Raw genomic sequence first — 18,421 nt, 5'->3', positions numbered from 1 at the left:
AACCATAAAAATCCTGGAAGAGAGCACAGGCAGTAATTCCTCTGACATGGGTCGTAGCAACATTTTTCTAGTTAAGTCCCGCGAGGCAAGAGAAATGAGAGCAAAAATAAACTATTAGGACTACATCAAAGTAAAAGCTTCTGCACAGCAAAGGAAACAATCAAAGCTAAAAGGCAACCTACGGAATGGGAGAGGATATTTGCAAATGACCTCTCTGATAAAGGGCTGGTATCTAAAATATATAAAGAACTTATAAAACTCAACACCCAAAAACCAAATAATCCAATTTAAAAATGGGCAGGAGACGAACAGACATTTCCCCAAAGATGACACACAGAGAGACAACAGACATATGAAAAGATGCCCAACATCACTCATCAGGGAAATGTAAATGAAAACTACAATGAGCTATTACCTCACACCCATCAGAATGGCTAAAATAAAAGCAACAACAGGTGTTGGGGAGGATGTGGAAAAAAGAACCCTCGTGCACTGTTGGTGGGAATGCAAACTAGAGCAGCCACTGTGGAAAGACACTGGAGGTTCCTCAAAAAGTTAAAAATTGAACTGTCCTATGATCCAATGCTACACTATTGGGTATTTATCCCCAAATACAAAAATATTAACTTGAGAGGATATATGCACTCCTCTGTTTATTGCAGCATTGTTTACAATAGCCAAATTATGCAAGCAACGCAAGTGTCCATCGCTTGATAAAGGAAATGATCTATGTATACAATGGAATATTATTCAGCCATAACACAGAATGAAATCTTGCCATTTGCAACATGGATGGAGCTAGTGAGCATAATGCTAAGCAAAGTAAGTCAGAGAAAGACAAATCCTGTAGGATTTTACTTGTGGAATTTCAGAAATAAAGCAAGGGGCATTAAAAGTCTTTTTTGGTTTGTCTCAACTATACAGAAACTGTTCTGGGCGTGGGGGATGGGTGAACTAGGTAACAGGAATTAAGAGTACACTTCAGATGAGTTCGGAGTAATGTATGGAATTGTACACCTGATACTAACATAACACTGTATGTTAAATATCCTGGAATTAAAACAGAACTGGGTGGCATTCAAGGGGAGTCAGGCAGTTGGGGATGGAGGGGAACTTAAAAGGTATAAATCTTGAAACCAGGAATTGTTCTCTAAAAGGACATGCCCGTTTTCCAGGTGCATGGATTACTCCTTATTTCAGGACAATCCAGTTGAAAGCTGCTTGGATGGGTACAAGAATATTTTATTTTATATAATAATTTATCTTAGATTTTATATCTGCATGGTCTAGGGTGTATCCTATATCTAAGACCATTAAATAAAATTAAAAATTCACTTCCCTCTGTCACTTAACTACATTTGAAGTACCCAGTAGCCACGTATGATTAGTGGCTGCCATTTTGGATAATACAGATACAGAACTTTCCCATCACAAACTTCTACTGGACAGTGCTGGAAAGGTATTATATATATTCTGAGATACAATGTAAGCTCTGTTGCTCAGAGGAACCTGAGATTTTAGAGTTCTTCTCTAAAGCTGCCAGTTCCCTGTCTAGAAAAACTGATGAGAATTTTGTTCTGGAGGGTAAAGATTGCGACTGGCTTTCGGATATAGGGACCTGAAGACAAACACAGGGTGGATTTGTACCCAAACAGATTACACTAAGTGACCACAGACCTCTCATTGCCTCTGTTGAGGCTGGCAACCAAGAGAATACCCCAGCTGCTAATGGAGAACAAATGGTAGTGTGGGGAGGGAATGTCTGTGTGCCAGGGGACAGAGGAAGAGTGAGGAAGGCAGTAGAACCATTCTTTTGTGTTGACATCTTGGGCTATATATGGCTTTGCGTCTATCCCTAGGGGTTAGCAAAGGCCATGATCACGTAGGGGACACTGGAGGTGGGGAGCGGGGGGAGGATAAAGCCCGCAGCATGGCTTGGTAGTCCTGTTTCCAAATAGGGGTGGGGACTACCCTTGGTGAAAACATAGGAGTGTGTGTGTGTGTGTGCATGCACACGCATGTGTCTTAGTTCTTTAAAAAAAAGAAAAAGGAAATGATGTCATCCGTTTATCCATATCAATGAAGACTTACTGAATGCTTTGAATGCCTAGTGGTATGCTCTGAGGTTAAAAAGATAACGTAAGTGGGGCGCCTGCATGGCGCAGTCGGTTAAGCGTCCGACTTCAGCCAGGTCACGATCTCGCGGTCTGTGAGTTCGAGCCCCGCGTCGGGCTCTGGGCTGACGGCTCAGAGCCTGGAGCCTGTTTCCGATTCTGTGTCTCCCTCTCTCTGCCCCTCCCCCGTTCATGCTCTGTCTCTCTCTGTCCCAAAAATAAATAAACGTTGAAAAAAAAAAGAATTAAAAAAAAAAAAGATAACGTAAGATATGGATCTTGTTCTCTTCTAAGAGCTGGGCACAATAATTCCAGGTACTGAAAATATGACAGCAAAGGTAACACAGAGGGGAAAAACCCACTCCTTGGAGTTTAGGGGAAGATTTCACACAAGAGGGCACACCTGAGTATACTTTTGTTGGGTAAAGGAGATTTGCTTTTAAGGTGAACGGATAGCTTATGCCAACACCCCAGTACGGAGTGTTTATGTACATGGCATTGGGAGATGAAGTCAGAAGAACTGTGAGTCCAGCCTGCACATGAATGTGGCTGTCGCTTGCGAGGTGTGATGCCTACACATGGTGATTTAATCTCCGGGCAGTGCCGGGGGGACACTGTAGGTTTCTCTCCTGGGACCCACACATTAGGCCCAGGGACAAGGCTAACCAAAGGAAGCCCGTACAAAGAACACGATGTTCCAGTGTAATAATGGTTAGGCTGGTACAGTAATAGTTAGGGGTACCAGGCTTGACAAGTCCCACCTCAGGCTTTCCAGGGCCTGGGAAGACATTACCCCAGGAAAGCAGAATTTGGCCACCACCCACTGTGTACCTGACAGGTAGAGCTTGGACTTGAGGCTCAACTCTTCCAGTGACCCCCAAATGGCTGTCCCCAAGTGCCTTTACTGACTGTGTGTCTTTAGTGTTGCAGTGTAACTCATGTGGTGTGGATTTGTGTCACAGTGCTCATTTTGCCCTGGCCTTGCACCCGGGGTCGCTGCAGGACTATTTGCCCTGTAAATTAAGCTGAGGACTTTGCACATGGGCCATAAGGAGCCACAGATCTTTTAGCTGGGGAGTGAAGTGATCAGATCTTTGTAGAAGATCCCTCTAGTGGGGCCCTGGAAGATGGGTGGGAGTGGGGAGATGATAAGGCGTGGACTAAAGGGCTGGCCCAGAGGATTAGGAAGAAACGAAGATGCACTCGCTACAATAAGATGTATATTCATGCAGTCTAATTCCTTTGGAACATCCAAAGGGGTCTCTGCTTCCTTCCTGTTCTAGCCACACCCTGAATAATCAAGTGTGGAAGGCAACCAGATGTGAGCACAGGAGAACTTGATCTGGTGTTGAGTGGGGTAGCTTCTGGGCTGCATGTACACGCACCAGGCACAAAAAGCACGAACAATTGCAGAAATAGTAAAATCTAGCCTACAGTCCATAGGGAATTTTAAGGACCCCTGAATAATCAAAACAACCTTGAAAAAGAACAAAGTTGGAAGATTCACACTTCCCGATTTTAAAATTTAACTACAAAGTTACAAGAATCAAAGCTGTGGGGTGCTGGCATACAGACAGACCTACAGATCAATGGACTGGAATAGCCTAGAAATAAAGTCTCACGCAAATCGGCAAATAATCTGAAAAGGGTTCCAAGACCACTCAATAGAGGACAGGCTTTTCAATAGGTGGTGCTGGGAAAGGTGGATACCCCCATTTAAAAGAATGGAGACTTTTACCTAATATCGTATATAAAAATTAACTTGAAATGGATCAATGACCTATAAACTTAAGAGAAAACCTAGGGTAAAACCTTCAGGACACTTAATTTAGCAATGATTTCTTGGGTAGGATACCAAAGGCACGGGCAACCAAAGGGAAAAAACAAACCCAGATTTCATGAAACTTTAGAATTTGTGCAAAAGGACACGGTCAACAGTGAACCGGTAACTTATGGAATGAGAGAAAATATTTGCAAATCCTATCTGATAAGGGATTAGTATCTAGAATATATGGAAGTGGGGGGGTTCACTCCCCTCTGAAGTGCCTTATCCAAGGCACAAATGGCAATAAATCACTGTGGGAGTGCAGCCAGGAGACGTATTACTGTCCCCAGCAAGAACCAGAGGGAGAATGACCCACAGTGGGATAAGCTTTCTTCAATTATACTCAGCTTGGAAGTGGTTTTCTTCCTGCCGTAAACCAGCCCAACTTCTATATCTCTTCCTGTTGCCTCATCGCACCTGTGAGACAGTTAAGCTCATGGTACAGAGACTAGACCTGTCCAGGTGGAGAGAACAGCTGTACCCTGGAAAGTAGGCAGCTGACCTTTGCACAGCAATCAGCTCAGTGCCATTCTGAAGCCTGTGCCATCATGACAGAGGCCATGCAAGTTCACAGCTCAGGCCTGATTTTTGAGCAGTAGCAGAGAGCTAGATAGGATCCTTGCAATCAGCCCTGAGGTCCTGACACAGGAAGGAGGTGCTCCAACTCGGGTGTGAATAGAACACGAAGGTCCATGATGGTCATGCCCCACTAGGGCGATGGATTGAGATTCAGTATTGGCCAACCTGCTCACCTGTTTCTTTTTTTCTTTAAATATTTTTAATGTTGGTTTTTGAGAGAGAGAGAGAGAGGGCGGGGCAGAGTGCTAGCAAGAGAGGGGCAGAGAGAGAGAGGGAGACACAGAATCCGAAGCAGGCTCCAGGCTCTGAGCTGTCAGCACAGAGTCCCATGCGGGGCTCTAACCTATAAGCCATGAGTGCATGACCTGAGCCGAAGTCAGATGCTTAGCTGACCGAGCCACCCAGGCGCCCCTCGCCACAACACAGAACAAGCCTCTGCCAGCTCCTCGCTCACCTGGGCTGTAGCCTCACCTTCGTCACTGCAGCCGGGGCCCATGCAGGGCTGGAAGTCCTGGGTGTCCGGGCAGGGGACGCTGAGGTCCAGCTGCGCCTTTAGCATGCGCTGCCGCATCCTCTTGCCTTTGTCACAGGTGGAGGAGCTGCAGGCGGACCACGGGGACCAGTTGGAGTAGATGCAGGTTTCGGGGGTGTCATCTGGAAAGAGTGTGGGACAGGTTTTCCTTGGGAGCCTGTGGACACCGGAGCCGGCCCTATCCCCACGCAAGCTCCTTTGGGGATAAGAAAATCTGTGTTGCCTGCCCTGCCTCAGCAAACCTGGGCGCTCTTGGGGTGGAAGCAGCTATTCACTTGCCTTTAAAGGCGATATTTTAATCATTCCAGGAGTATCTAAGCGACAGGGAAGAGTCCTACTAGCCCTTCCCTTCAACACATGAGGGTCTCTCATTTCTGGCCCCTCACCCCTGGCAGACACGGTTTCTGCGGGTGTACAGGCAGATCACAGGCAATTGGGGAAGCACAGCCTTGTGTGTGTGTGTTGCTGTTTAATCTTCTCAACGACCCCATACACAGGTGTCACGATGAGGGCAGCCAATGTTCGCCCAGCACTTATTACACACCAGCATCGTTTTAAGAACCTTACATGTTTTGTCCCATTTGGTTCTCACAGCAACACTCAGCGAGGCAGGTTCTGTTATTATCCCCATTCTACAGGTGAGGACAGTGAGGTAGCATGGAAGCGTCCTGCCCAAGGCCACAGAAAAAAGCCCAAGTGGTGTGGCTCCAGATCCCATGAGAGAAGGGGCTGAAGGCATGGGCCTGCTGCTCTCTCCTGACTGTAGGATCTAGGCCTCCCTTTCCTTGCCGGGAAAGTGGACGTGTCCACGCTGCCTCACAGGCCAGAGTGACCATCAAAGTGGGGAGTGCCGGGGGTCCCAGGACGCCCATGCAAAGGCCCAGTACTGGTGAACACATCTTCTTTGAGTCCTGGCCTCATTTTGGCTTATCTTCCAGAAAGAAGTCCTCAAAGAAGGGACTGCCAAGTCAAAGGACATACTATTTTTGCAGCTCTGAAAACCTGTTCGCAAACTGATTTCTCAGAAGGTATTGCCAGGTTATATTGCTACCTGCAACCAAGAAAACTTACATACCTTCATCTTTCTCTTCTGGAGCCAGATCCGCGACAATATCATCGACGTTATCAGGTACAATATTGCATTGTTCCCCCTGCAAAAGGAAGTTTTCTTGGAGGGCTCCCATCAAACAGTGGCACGTGTTGGGGTCAGACGAGGGAGGAGGTAAAATCGGATGCCCACCCTGCGTGCAAATCCCAGGCCACGGTGGAGTTCCGAGCCAACATTTACAATCACACTGAAAGAGAAATGGCAAGAAAGCCACAGCTTCCCAGTCCCTGACCCATGGCAGACGTCAGTAATCAGTTATGGAACTCACTAGGATACCTATCTGTCTGGACCAAATCATTCAGTGGAGCGCAGAACCCCACTGTAATGTTGATTTTGCTCATTTAGATCTTACGAATAATTTTCATGCTTAGAAACCTCAGGAGGTCCAGGAGTCCTGTGTTTTGGAATACGCCAGGGACCCCATGATTCCTGAGCAGATAGGGGTACAGTCGGCTTGCGCTCCTGGTGGGAAGGGTCTGTGGCAGGGTGAGCTCTAGCCCCAGTACCTTCCGGGCGATTCTCTCGATGACAACTCTGGCTACTTGAGTGATAGACCCGCCCTCTGGATCGTAAAAAGGACTCTGAGGATGGTCCAGGCTGGTCAGGGGCCGGATTTTCTCCTGGGGAATTGTGGGCTTGTTGGGTGACTGTCAGCGGGGAAGAGAACACAGAGAGAGAGTGTGGGAAACAGAGTGTTTAAAAACCACAAAAGCAACTTGATTGTAATACGATCAGAACAAAAACCTAATTGTTAGGGATTTCACAACAGCTCTGCCTCTGGTGTTAATGCAATTCTATTCACGCCGTGTATCGTGCAAAAAAAAAAATCGGTAGACCTCGATTTTCAGATTCTCCCAGGTACTCAGGATTACGTCCTGATGAAGACAAAGTTTCAGAGAGCTCATCCCAACTAGGAAACAGCTGAACCAGGCTGGCCTGAATCCAGAGCTCTTCCTGATGGACCAGGCGTTGGCAAACTAATCTAGAGAGGGTCAGATGGTAAATATTTTAGGTTTTGTGGGTCCCACTGTGTTGGCTCCAGCTACTTGACTCAGCTTTTGTAGGGAGAGAGCAGCTCCCTACAACATGTAATTGAATGCGGGCGGCGGGGTTTGAAAACCTTATTTACAAGTCAGGTGGTAGTCCCAGTTTGGCCCACAAACTGGGGTTTTCCGACATACTGCCCTGCCACTGGTTTTCCAATGGCTTCGGATTTCAATGCAATGAAAAATATTAAATCAGGAGAGAATCCAAAGTCCTTAACCTAGGTGTCTGGAAACCTCCAGGATCTGGCCCAACCTCACATACGTCAGCTTCTGTTGTTCCCTATTCTCACCCCCATCTCTTGCTTTTTGCTTCCATGCCCATTTCCTGCTGTTCCCTTGCTTATCTATGAACTGCTTTTTAGCAGATTCCCTCTCCATGGCCTCCTGGCCAGCTGTGTGGGTCATACTGTATATGGTATGTGAGGGTGAAACTATGCCGGCCTCCCCTTCCAGACTGTGGATTCCTTTACCACATTTGTGTCCGGGACCCCCAGCACAAGGCTGGGGGAAGAGAAAGCACCCAGAAAGCTTTGTCCCTCACCACCACAGGCATATACCCACCTCATAGGTCACCCCACTGTCAGTGCCGGCGTCCCAGGGGATCAGGTCTTGTACCACCTTCTGGACCCAGCCGCACTCCTTGGTACACAGATCCTCTGCAGACAGGCCTACGTTCCAGTCGGGGCTGGGGCCCATCATGGTCAGGAAGGACATCAAGTGGCGTGTCCTGTCCACTGAAAACTCAGCCGAGGGTGCCGCTCTCCTGGAAACCAAATACGTTACGTTAGGGGGTCTGGGGGGTACACACACTGAGGGACATCGGGCCAGACCAGAGCTGAAGGAAGAGAGGACAGAAGGACCAAGGATTCTTGGTCTTCCACTGATCTCTGCCTGTGGCCACTCCTGTTTTACACCCTTTGCTATCCTGAGCCCTTCCACTGGCCACACGTGGAGAGAATCGTATGCTACCATCGTATCCAGTTTTAATGTGTTCAAGGCACTTAAACTGTTTTTGTAGATGTTTCTTATTGTTCAGCTGTTGATTGACTGTCAACTCTCACTGGAGGGTGAGCCCCAGGAAAGCAGGGCTTTTGTCTGTCTTATTTATGGCTTGATTTCCAGTGCCTACAACAGTGCCTGGCACAGAGTAGATGCTCACTGTTTCTGAGTAAACGAACAAATACTTTGTGTTATTGTAACTGAACCCAAGTTTGTCTGCCTGATGCCCAGCAAAGATGATCACTGAGTCACCAAGGATGCAGCAAGGAAAGAGTTTGAGAGGCAGCCAAAGGCAGAGATGCAAGGGCAAGCCTCAAATCTGCTCCTAAGGAGGAGAGTCGGGGAAATTGGAAGGCAAATGAAAAAGTTCTGGGTAAAGAGTCACAGCTGCACTTACTAGTCTGCAGCTGCGATCAGCCACATTATCTCTCTGGTTACCGGTTTCAATCCCTACCCTCTTTTGATCATTCCTCATTCTTGAGGGAATTGGGATGATGACCATTCTAGTTACTTCCTGCTGAGATGGGGCACAGATTAGAGTTGGGGAATGGAAACTTCCTGCACTCACTTAGAGATACTCTTCAGTCCCAGGCTGAAACCCAACATTCTGCATTACTAAGAGTTATTTTTGAGAGCATGCGAGGGAAACAGAATCTGAAGCAGGCTCCAGGCTCTGAGCTGTCAGCACACAGCCCGATACGGGGCTGTAACCCACAAGCCTGAGCTGAAGTTCGACACTTAACCGACCAAGTCACTCAGGTGCCCCTGCATTACCAAGATTTTGTAGTTTGGTTATTAGTGTTTGTACTACATTTTATCTAGGACCTTTGGGGAGAGGTGTTTTAACCAAGCTTGTTGCATGTATTGAGGTCTTCAGGCCAGCTCTCCTGAATAGGAGGGGTCTGCCAGAGGCTCACTGCTCCAAGCAGTGCTTTTTTTGAGGTCCTCCTTGCTGGCAGGCTGTAGGGAACCTGCGGATTCTTGTATGTTGAATGTGAGGAATCCACGGCTTGACTCCCCTCAGTGTCCCTGAAGAGTGAGCCTCACTGAAGTTGGAGCTGGCCCTCTGGGTGCTCACTCTTCAGGTCTTTAGTGATACCGAGTCTCCAGGATACAGTCGGTGCAAGGGCACGTCTGTGGGGCACGTCAACCTGCTGGAAGTGAACTTACCTTACCTGCTGGACCTCCCTGAAAGTATCCAATTCCCTAATGTGAGGAACTCCTAAGTTATGAAAAGGGTGTAACAACACCCTTCCATATACCATTTCATAAGGGCTTATTAACTCAAGCCCATGTCTAGGGGCCACTCGTACCTAAAGCAGAACAACCAGCAAGGCTTCTTCCCTAAGTTAAGTTAGTTTCTTGGCAGATCTTTGTCAAGAACAACCAGCAAGGCTTCTTCCCCAAGTTAGTTTCTTGGCAGATATTTGCCAAAGGTTTTTTTTTTTTTTTTTTTTTTTTTTTTCCTTGGTTTTTCTAGCTGGTTGGGGTCTCCAGGAAGTGTGTAATTTCCACTGGACACCCAAGGCATTGGGCATGGTTTGTCTGGCTTGTGCTGCAAACACTGCTCCACTGTCGCTCTGAATGGTTAGTGGCAATCCAAACCTAGGAATGTTTTTGCTTAAAAGTGTTTTTTTTTTTTTTAAGTAGACTTTATTGTCAAATTGGCTTCCATACAACACCCAGTGCTCATCCCAACAAGTGCCCTCAATGCACATTACCTACTTTCCCCTACTTAAAAGTGTTTGGACAACTTCTGAGGACTTCACTGAATGGCAGGGGAAAGAGCTTCAACCCGGCTTGCCAAGGGATCTATAAATACCAGCAAATATTGAAAATTACCTGTTGTTTTTGGCTCCTGGTAAAGTCTACCTGCCGGTCTTCTCCAGGCTTGGTGCTTAAAACTTCATCAGGCATTACAAAAAGTTCTAAGGTTTTTTTTTTTTTTTTTTTTTTTTTTTTTAAGTTTCTTCCCCTTGACAAATTTTGCAATGGAGATAACAGGAACTTATGTGACTTTCAATAAACACAAGCAGAATAAAAGTTTTATATTATAGTGCTTTTAATTCTAAGCACGTGTCCATTTTAATTAAACCAGCAACCTTAAATTAGCTTTACTACTCAATATTTTGCAAGATCATGTGAAAATCATTTGGGTTAGTTTCAGTCTTTGAGTTTTAGAATGTCCAATTCGAACAAGCGTTTGCTTTTTAACTAACCAGAACTCTTTTACAAATTAACTTTAGCAACACCATGCAGATGGAGAGCAAATAGCTCACACACATGGACACATACAAATACACAAACAAGATGCAGAAAAAATCTTAAAGGCCCAGTTTCCAAGTCTCTACCCCTTTTTACAACACAAATCTAATTGCAAGGTGGTATAATTTACGGATTCATTAATTGGTCATTTTTCTCAAGAGTCGAAGGACTATTGTGGCCAGTGTTACAAAAGAAGATTGCCCTATTTTGGAGAACAGAGCCCAAAGGGCTGCATGTGGGGATCAAGCAGGGACTTCCCATTTTCCAATTAGAACACGGCTGGTTTTATTCGAAGATATCACAAGCTGCAGCAAGCCTAATGAAGCCCAGAGTGCCTCCGTGGGCACTGGTTCCTCTGCAAAAGTTGAGGCTTCACCCACAGAACAAAATGGCTTCCTAGTTTCTAGTTCCTCCCTAAAATTCAGAGCTTCACTGACTGAACCAAACAATTGGCTAGTCTGCCTTCTCTTAAGAAAAGGAGGGGCACCTGGGTGGCTCAGTCGGTTGAGCGACCAACTTGGGCTCAGGTCACGATCTCGCAGTCCGTGAGTTCGAGCCCCGCATCGGGCTCTGTGCTGACAGCTCGGAGCCTGGAGCCTGTTTCAGATTCTGTGTCTCCCTTTCTCTCTGACTCTCCCCTGTTCATGCTCTGTCTCTGTCTCAAAAATAAATAAACGTTAAAAAAAAGAAAAGAAAGAAAAGGAGACGAAGAGAACCCAAATCCTGTGTTTGGAGGCAGCCGAGTGAGAGGAAGAAATCTAAGAAAGCCAAACCAGAGGGAGGAAGAAATAAGCAGGCTCCCATGCCATGGAGTATGCAGTACTCACCAAGAGACCGCTGTCTAAACCAAACCCAAAGCCATTTTCTTGCTGCAGGTTAATTTAGGTGCCGAAGGCCGGTGGTGCCCAGTCGGAGTGGGGTCTTGAGGTCGGGCCCCTCGACAAAGAGCCTAGGCAACTGCTTGGACCAGTCACCAGAATCCTGTTAGCAGCTCGGGGCCGACAAACCAACGGGGGGCGCAGAGCTCCTGCCTGTCTCACCAAATCTGTAGCCAAACCCAAGTTCGCCTGCCTGATACTCAGCAAAGACCATCACTGAGAGACATGGAGTCCCCAGCAAGCTCCTCCACAGGCAGCAAAAGGAGGAGACAGGATAAAACTCAGCCCCACCTCCTCCCAGGAGCAGAATCAGGGCAGTTTAAAGGCAAATGAAAGACGTTTGGCTGAAAAGTTGCAGCTGAGGGCAGTTCCATTAACCCTTTGCTTACCGGTTCCATTGTGTGCCTAGCCGTGTTGGGATGGACTTTACAAATCAGTGCTTACCAATGCCCAAGCCTTTCTTTCTTTCTTTTTTTGGACATCCTCACTCAATCCTCAGAACAGACCTGAGGGAAGAATGACTGATTCCAATTTATGCATGAGGAAACTGAGGCTCACGGGCTTATGTTATGCAACTTGTCCAAAATCACCAAGTTAAAAATGGCAGACAAGACCACGACCCAAGGCAATATTAGTTCGAATCAGCACTCTTCTCATCATCAATTTCAAATTCCTTCTCCCTGCCCCGTTTTCACTCTGCAATCAACATTGTGCCGTCACAGGTGGGGGAGCATCTCCCCAGCTTGCTGCCTCTGTTGTCCTCATGGGGCTGCTGACAGCACGGCCCTGCCCCGGTACCAGAACTCGCCCGTGGCCACATCCTCCGGTTGGTGAGCAAGGACCTGGCTATATAGCCGGGGAGATGGGTTGTCTGTCAACCCCCAAGCCACAAGAGGCTATTATTCTTCAACCTCTGTCTCCTCAAGTGGCTAAGAAGAGGTCTCAGCCGTGGCCAGGGCTGGGCGAGGACAATGGTGGTAGCCCCCTGGGGCGGGGGTTGGGGAGCTGGGGAAGGAAGAGTTAGATGCACTCAGCACACACCGGGTGGCAGACCCGGGTTATTTTATTTCCCCACCCCCGTGACAATCCCGTGGGGTTCGAGTTGTCCCATTTTGTAGAGAAGAAAGCAAGCGTGGAAAGGTATAAAGGTTAATGGACCTTTAAAGAGACACAGCTGGTAGGGGCTGAGGTTTAAAGGCAGCTCTGCCTGACTCTACACCCCCAGGCTGCTAATTGTGGGGAATCCTTGGCTGGGGACCAACGTGTCTGTTCAGTTCAGCTGGCAGCTGGTGCACCTCAGCTGCTGGGGAGTCCCCGTGTCCCTCTGTGGAGGCCAGCTGCTTCTGGCTCCCCTCACCTGTCCCCAAAGGTAATGACTCCAGACCTGGTTAGGCCTCGTGGAACTGGACCCATTGGGCTCTGGCAGGCTAGATGGGGTCAAGCCACGCACAGAGAGGAACGGAAGCCTGGGTGTGTGTCTGGCGTCACCTCTTTGAGCTGCGGGTCCTGGGGGCAAATTACCAAAGCATTCTGTGCCTCAGCGTCCCCGTCTGTAAAATGGGGATCTCCATATGTCTACTCCAAAGGGTTACTGTGTTTAATGAGAGAACTTGCATACGGTGCTTAGTCCAGTGCCTGGCACGTGAGAGAAGCAGTGTAGGGTCGTAAAGAGATCAGAAAAGAGAGGGGGGAAGTGGAGGGAGGCCTTCCTGAGTGGACTACACATTATAGCCTGATGCCAGTCTATGTTCTGTTACAGGAGTGGGGAAGAGCCTGGTCTGAGCCCTGGCTTGGGTGTCAGCAGCCCAGCAAGGCCCTGTGTCGCCCTCCTCTCCAGCCTCCTGCCGCCCACCCCATCCGCCGCCCTGTGCCCCGGCCAGACCAGCCTAGATGCAGGTCCCATGTGCACTTGTGTCTGCTGGGAAAGCTCTTCTGCAGTGGTTTGCACCGTGCGGTCCCCTGGTAACTTGTTAGAAATGCGGATTCTTGAGCCCCACCCCAGATTTACTTAATCAGAGACTCTGGGGGTAGGACCCAGCATTCTAGTTTAACGACCCCTCGAGGTGCTCTGGATGCACCTCGAGTTTGATGAGTGTTGGTCTACTCCTCTTTCAAGCTTCAGGTCATGAGTCACCTCATCCTGGAGCTTTTTGGGATCTCCCTGACTGAGGCCAGTGCCTGTGGTGTCTCTCCCTACTCTCTGAAGCTGTGCCCTATGATCGACATCACCCTGTCATCATTTGGTCTTCCCCCTCTAGATTGGGAGCTCCTTGAGGACAGGAACCCTAAGCTTCATCCCAGGACCGAGGTGCCCAGCGGGCGGGCTGAACAAGGCAGTGTGTGAGGACTTGGGCTCTTCCACCCCCAGCTCTAGGTCTTGGCAGTAAGTCACTCACTGTCCTCCAGTCCCAGGTTCTTCATCTGACACCACCTACCTGCAGGGTTTCTGTGAGGCTCCCACGATGCTTTTTGAGGAAGCCTTTATAAACCGCTAACGTCCCCCACACACCTAGTCCACTACGTAGGCACAAACTGGGGGATTTCATCTTTTCCCAGGTGTGCGTTTACTGGCGTGTAGGTGAGTGGCTTTAGCTTCTACCAGCTTCTTTAAAGACCTGGCTTCTACAAGAACTGCAGCCTTGCTCACTAGGGACTCACAGTGTATGGTCCGGGGCCTGCCTTCCTGTCGGTGCAAACCACACAGCATGGACATCTGAGGGGACTGCTTTCGCCCCAGCCCTCCTTGGCTCTTGGCCCCTTGGGGGTCCAGCAAGGCCTTGGGGGGCATACGTCGTCTTCCATTGCCATAGAAACCAACCACTCCACCTGTTACCTTCCCATCTCCCTGAGCATGTGGCTTGCTTTGTCAGAATTGTCATTTGTATCCTGTAAACTATGGGTGACACTATTCATAGTGACAACCTAAGGGGCAAAGACATCTCTGCTCAGGAGTCTGGTGCTGGGGAAACCGAATCAAGCCTGACCCAACAGGCCATCCTGATACTCTGCTCAGCTGATGGACTTAACCATTGGAGAACCTCACATGTCTTGTAAGACACGATGCAAATTGTTCTCCACCGACGCACTTTGGCCAAATCTGTAACCTGAGTGACGTATCCTTCCAGACCTTGGTGAGTTTTAAGGAGTAGGAAATTTGGGGCAACCAATCCCTGCACAAAACGCCTGACCTTAGGTTGGGTAATATGGCAGACTTGAATCTGTACGGGCCTGGGGGCAATTTTAGCAATTTTCTAGCATCTTCAGTTATGCTCTGCTCTTTTCTCTTACCCTTGACTGGGAAATTCATCCCCTGATCCCCAGCTCCCATAATGCATCCTGCAGGAAGCATTTCCTGACCTCTCTTCAAATTGTTTAGGACCCCGGGTGCACTTTCCCAGAGCACGATGAGCTCGCTCTTTCCTTGGGGTTCTGGTTGAATTTCCATCTTGTACATTAGGTTCCGGAAGAGTAGAGACCATTTTTGTCTTGCTTACAGCTCTATCTCGGAGCCTGACTTAGAACTTGGCATGAAGTGGATTCTCCTCAAATATTTGTTTTAAATAAATTACTTAATCTAGGAAATGAATGGAGCTCTTATACTTCCTTTGACCTTCAAATTTAATTTAAAAATCACCTCAAAGTATTTATTACTTCCATAATAAAAATGCTATTTAAAATAATGAAATGGATAAGAATATATGGGAGTTTTCTTTGGGAAATGCTTGGTACGACTGGAGTTCTTTAATTTGTCCAAACCATAATAAAAATCCACATTCATGCTTTCTTATATGCCATATCTTTCCAGATATGATATTTTGTGAATTTGGTTTTATTTTTCTGTTCTGGGATTTAAGTTTTTCATCAGTTTTTTAGCAAAGAGAGTTGATCTGGCCATACCATGATAACAGTATGTTATAAATCATGATAATTAAAATGGAAGCCTATTCAGGACAAGAAAGAAATATAAATGAGTGGCATAGATTGGAGATCCCAGAAACTTTAGATATGGTATTATACAAAACAGACTTCTCAAATTAGGGGGAAAAGGAAAGATTGTGCCAAAAGGGTGGGGCCAACTTGACTGCAGTTTTTCTTAAAAATGTGGAATTTGCACTTAATCTCACATACCTAAATAAATAATCCAGAGTTAAATAGACAGCAACCAGATTATAGGGGACATGTCGATTACTGATTTGCTAGAGAAATGTTAATTTCCTCTGCTTTGAAACAATAAAGCAATAACAAAAGTAACTATGAACCAACCATTGAATTATGAACCAACTAAAGACATCTGTGTAATGAAACAACATGGTTGAATGAGCGAGAAAAAAAAATGGCATGTTGGAAAAAACATCTCCATGCAGTGTGACTGACAAATGTAACTGTCATATATACAGAGCTAATCCAAATCTGTAAGAAAAACACCACAATCTCGACAGATAAAGGAAAGTTATGAACAGACAATTCACACCAGAAAAATGAATAAGGAAGACCAGATGAAGACATGGAGAAGTGCTTCACCTTTTTACATTCAGAGAGGCAGCATGGTGCGCAGGGAAGAACAAAGGATATTGGAAGAGGCAGCTGGATTTGCATCTGGGTTCAGCAGCTTGCTAGCTCTGTGCCAGGGGCTTTTTGCCCCCCTCCCCCCCCCCCCGCCCTTTGCACCTACTATGGCAGCAAAATGGGAGCATCATCTTACCCACCCAAGGGCTTTTCGTGAGGAAACTGCTTGTCATTGTGACCGGCACATCCTAGGACTTGGTAAATGTTGATTTCTTGCTCATTAAGCCTTTCCAAACAAAACTTCAAAGAACACCATAAAAGAAAAGAGGCAGTAGGGATTTTTATGCTCCTCCTAAGAACTTATTATCTCCTTCTAAATTTCAGATCCAAACCAGTGTAACTCAGGTCACTGGTGAGACTCTAGTCAGTGGCGATTCAGGTCACTCATATGCCGAGTTCTGTCTCTCATGTATTTCAAATAATCCCCCGTAGCTTTCGAAGTTGCAGAAACTCAATCTAACCACTAGAGGGCGCAAGAGTCACGCACTAGGCTGAAGTCCCGCGTGGTAGGTCTGAGGTTTCTGCCTCGGAAAAACTGCTTATAACCTGGAGGCATCTAGGGCTCCGGGTCCCTCTGGCCAATTAGATCTACTGCCTGCTCCTCTTGTCCAACGCCATTCTTTACAATCCTGAGGGTATCGGCAGACCTGGGCAAGTGCTACAGGAGACGGGAAGGGCCCTGAAACTTTCAGCCCTGATCTGAGAAAGAGAGAGATGCCTTTGTCCTCATGGGGAGAGCCATGGCTTGGGTGATTTGCCGGGCAGGATTTCTGGAGAGGGTGACTGTCTCTAGTCCACCCTCCCTTCATCTGTCTCAAAAACAAGGACAGCTGTCTAATCAAATGTGAATTAAACAGAGTGGCTGGAAATAATTACAGAGACTACAGTCCCTTATAAAATCCATTGTAAGAATAAAGATTATTTGCAGAAGTTCCAGTAATTCCTAGCATTCAGATTAACCTGGAGGAACTGGGTGGTAGAAATTTAGAACTGATTTGCAGGAAACCTGGCCATTTTCTACTCAGGCGCCAGAGGAACTGGTGAAGGATGTGGGTTTTGTTCAGAATCTGTCTTTCCTGTCTCTACCTGCACTCTGGGCTGACAGACCCACAGCTTGATTTATTGAGCTAAACAAGTCAGCAGCTAATTTGTTTCGTTCATGGCTGTCCTTTGAGAAGTGGTCCTGGGGAAAAAGATGAAGATCATTGAAAAGCAAGTCAGTTTCACAGGGCAGGACCTCACAAAGTAGGTCACCCCGGCTTTCCACTGGCCCAAGGGTGGATAGAATCCCATTAACCTCAATCGGGCAGGCTCAGTGAGGAGGGGCAGGGCTGTTTCTGCAAAACAAAACTTGGCTGCGTGGAGGCTTCCTAATTTGACTTCCTAATGAGATTTGGAAGAGGGAAGGGGAGACTGGGGTATGGGAAAATCAAAGGAAAATTCCTTTCCCTTAACGAGCTGGTAGCACTGAGCAGAGAGGGTTTGGGTGTTTGGGAGGTCTGGGTGTTTGCCATCGATTAATTCTGTTCCACTGGGGTCTCATGAAGTCTGAGGGACGGGGGAAAGCTGGGAAGGTGTCCCTAAATATATATATATATTTCAAATTTACAGAAAAGTCTTCCCCATCTTAAAAAAGAAGAAGACAAAAAAACATCATTGACTCTGTTACCTCCTTGGAGCAGTAGCTGTTCCAGCCACTCTTCTTTCACAGCGAACTCAGAAGACTTGTCTGTATTCGCTGACTCTATAACCTCACTTTCCGTTCACATTTCACCCCCCTGGAGGCTGCCCGCCATTGCTCAGTGGAAAGGATTCTCAATAAAGTCACTGATTTTCTTCATGTTGGTCAACCCAATAGGCATGATGCAGCCCTAATCTTACTTGATCTCCCAGGTGCACTGGACACAGCTGACCACCCTCTCCTGGAGCACTTTCTTCTCTTGGCTTCCCTGATGCCAAGCTTCCTTCCCCAGTCTGTTTGCTACTCCTTTTCTGTTTCCTTCCTTTGCAGGCATGTCCTCCAACGTACCTCTCCAACGTATCACATCCAGAACTGAGCTCATGGTCTTTCCCACTGAACTTCATTTACTATTCTGAACCTAATAGGTGGCCCCACCAACCCATTCATCCAGGTGTCTCTGCTTCCCTCACTCTCCACATTGAACTTATCACTGCAGCCTGTGGGATTCTGCTCCTACACCTCTCTACGACCGCCGTACCTCTCTCCATCTCTACCACCACCATCCTTGTCAAGGTCACTGTGAATTCTCCCCTCACTACTCTTAACCTTCTCGTATTGGAGCCAGAGTGTTGTTACTGTTTTTTTTTTTTTTTTTTTAAGTTTATTTACTTGTTTTGGAGAGAGAGTGAGCTCATGTGGGGGAAGGGCAGAGAGAGAGAGAGAGAGAGAATCCCAAACAGCCTCTGAGCTGCCAGTGCAAAGCCCGACATAGGGCTCGAACTCACAAACTGTGAGATCATGACCTGAGCGGAAATCAAAAGTTGGACA

The 18,421-nt window shown here is 47.2% G+C and overlaps 1 protein-coding gene across 2 annotated transcripts in view; it reads right to left on the bottom strand.

Annotated features, from left to right (window-relative positions):
* Nucleotides 1–18,421, bottom strand: part of SPON1 (spondin 1) — a 263,015-nt gene that overhangs the window by 7,014 nt on the left and 237,580 nt on the right. For both annotated transcript variants that reach the window (XR_006714095.1, XM_045484602.1), the window contains exons 8-11: nt 7,766–7,967; nt 6,665–6,805; nt 6,126–6,201; nt 4,990–5,172 (exon numbers count right to left, since the gene is read on the bottom strand). Coding sequence is in view for 1 of the 2 variants with exons in the window: in XM_045484602.1 (XP_045340558.1) it covers nt 4,990–5,172; nt 6,126–6,201; nt 6,665–6,805; nt 7,766–7,967 (602 nt within the window). In the remaining variant the exon portion in view is untranslated. The remainder of the gene's footprint in view (nt 1–4,989; nt 5,173–6,125; nt 6,202–6,664; nt 6,806–7,765; nt 7,968–18,421) is intronic.

Source organism: Leopardus geoffroyi, chromosome D1 (assembly GCF_018350155.1).
Source record: "Leopardus geoffroyi isolate Oge1 chromosome D1, O.geoffroyi_Oge1_pat1.0, whole genome shotgun sequence".
Classification (NCBI taxonomy): domain Eukaryota; kingdom Metazoa; phylum Chordata; class Mammalia; order Carnivora; family Felidae; genus Leopardus; species Leopardus geoffroyi.
The sequence above is the reverse complement of the archived record's forward strand: the minus strand, read 5'-3'. Positions and strand labels throughout refer to the sequence as shown.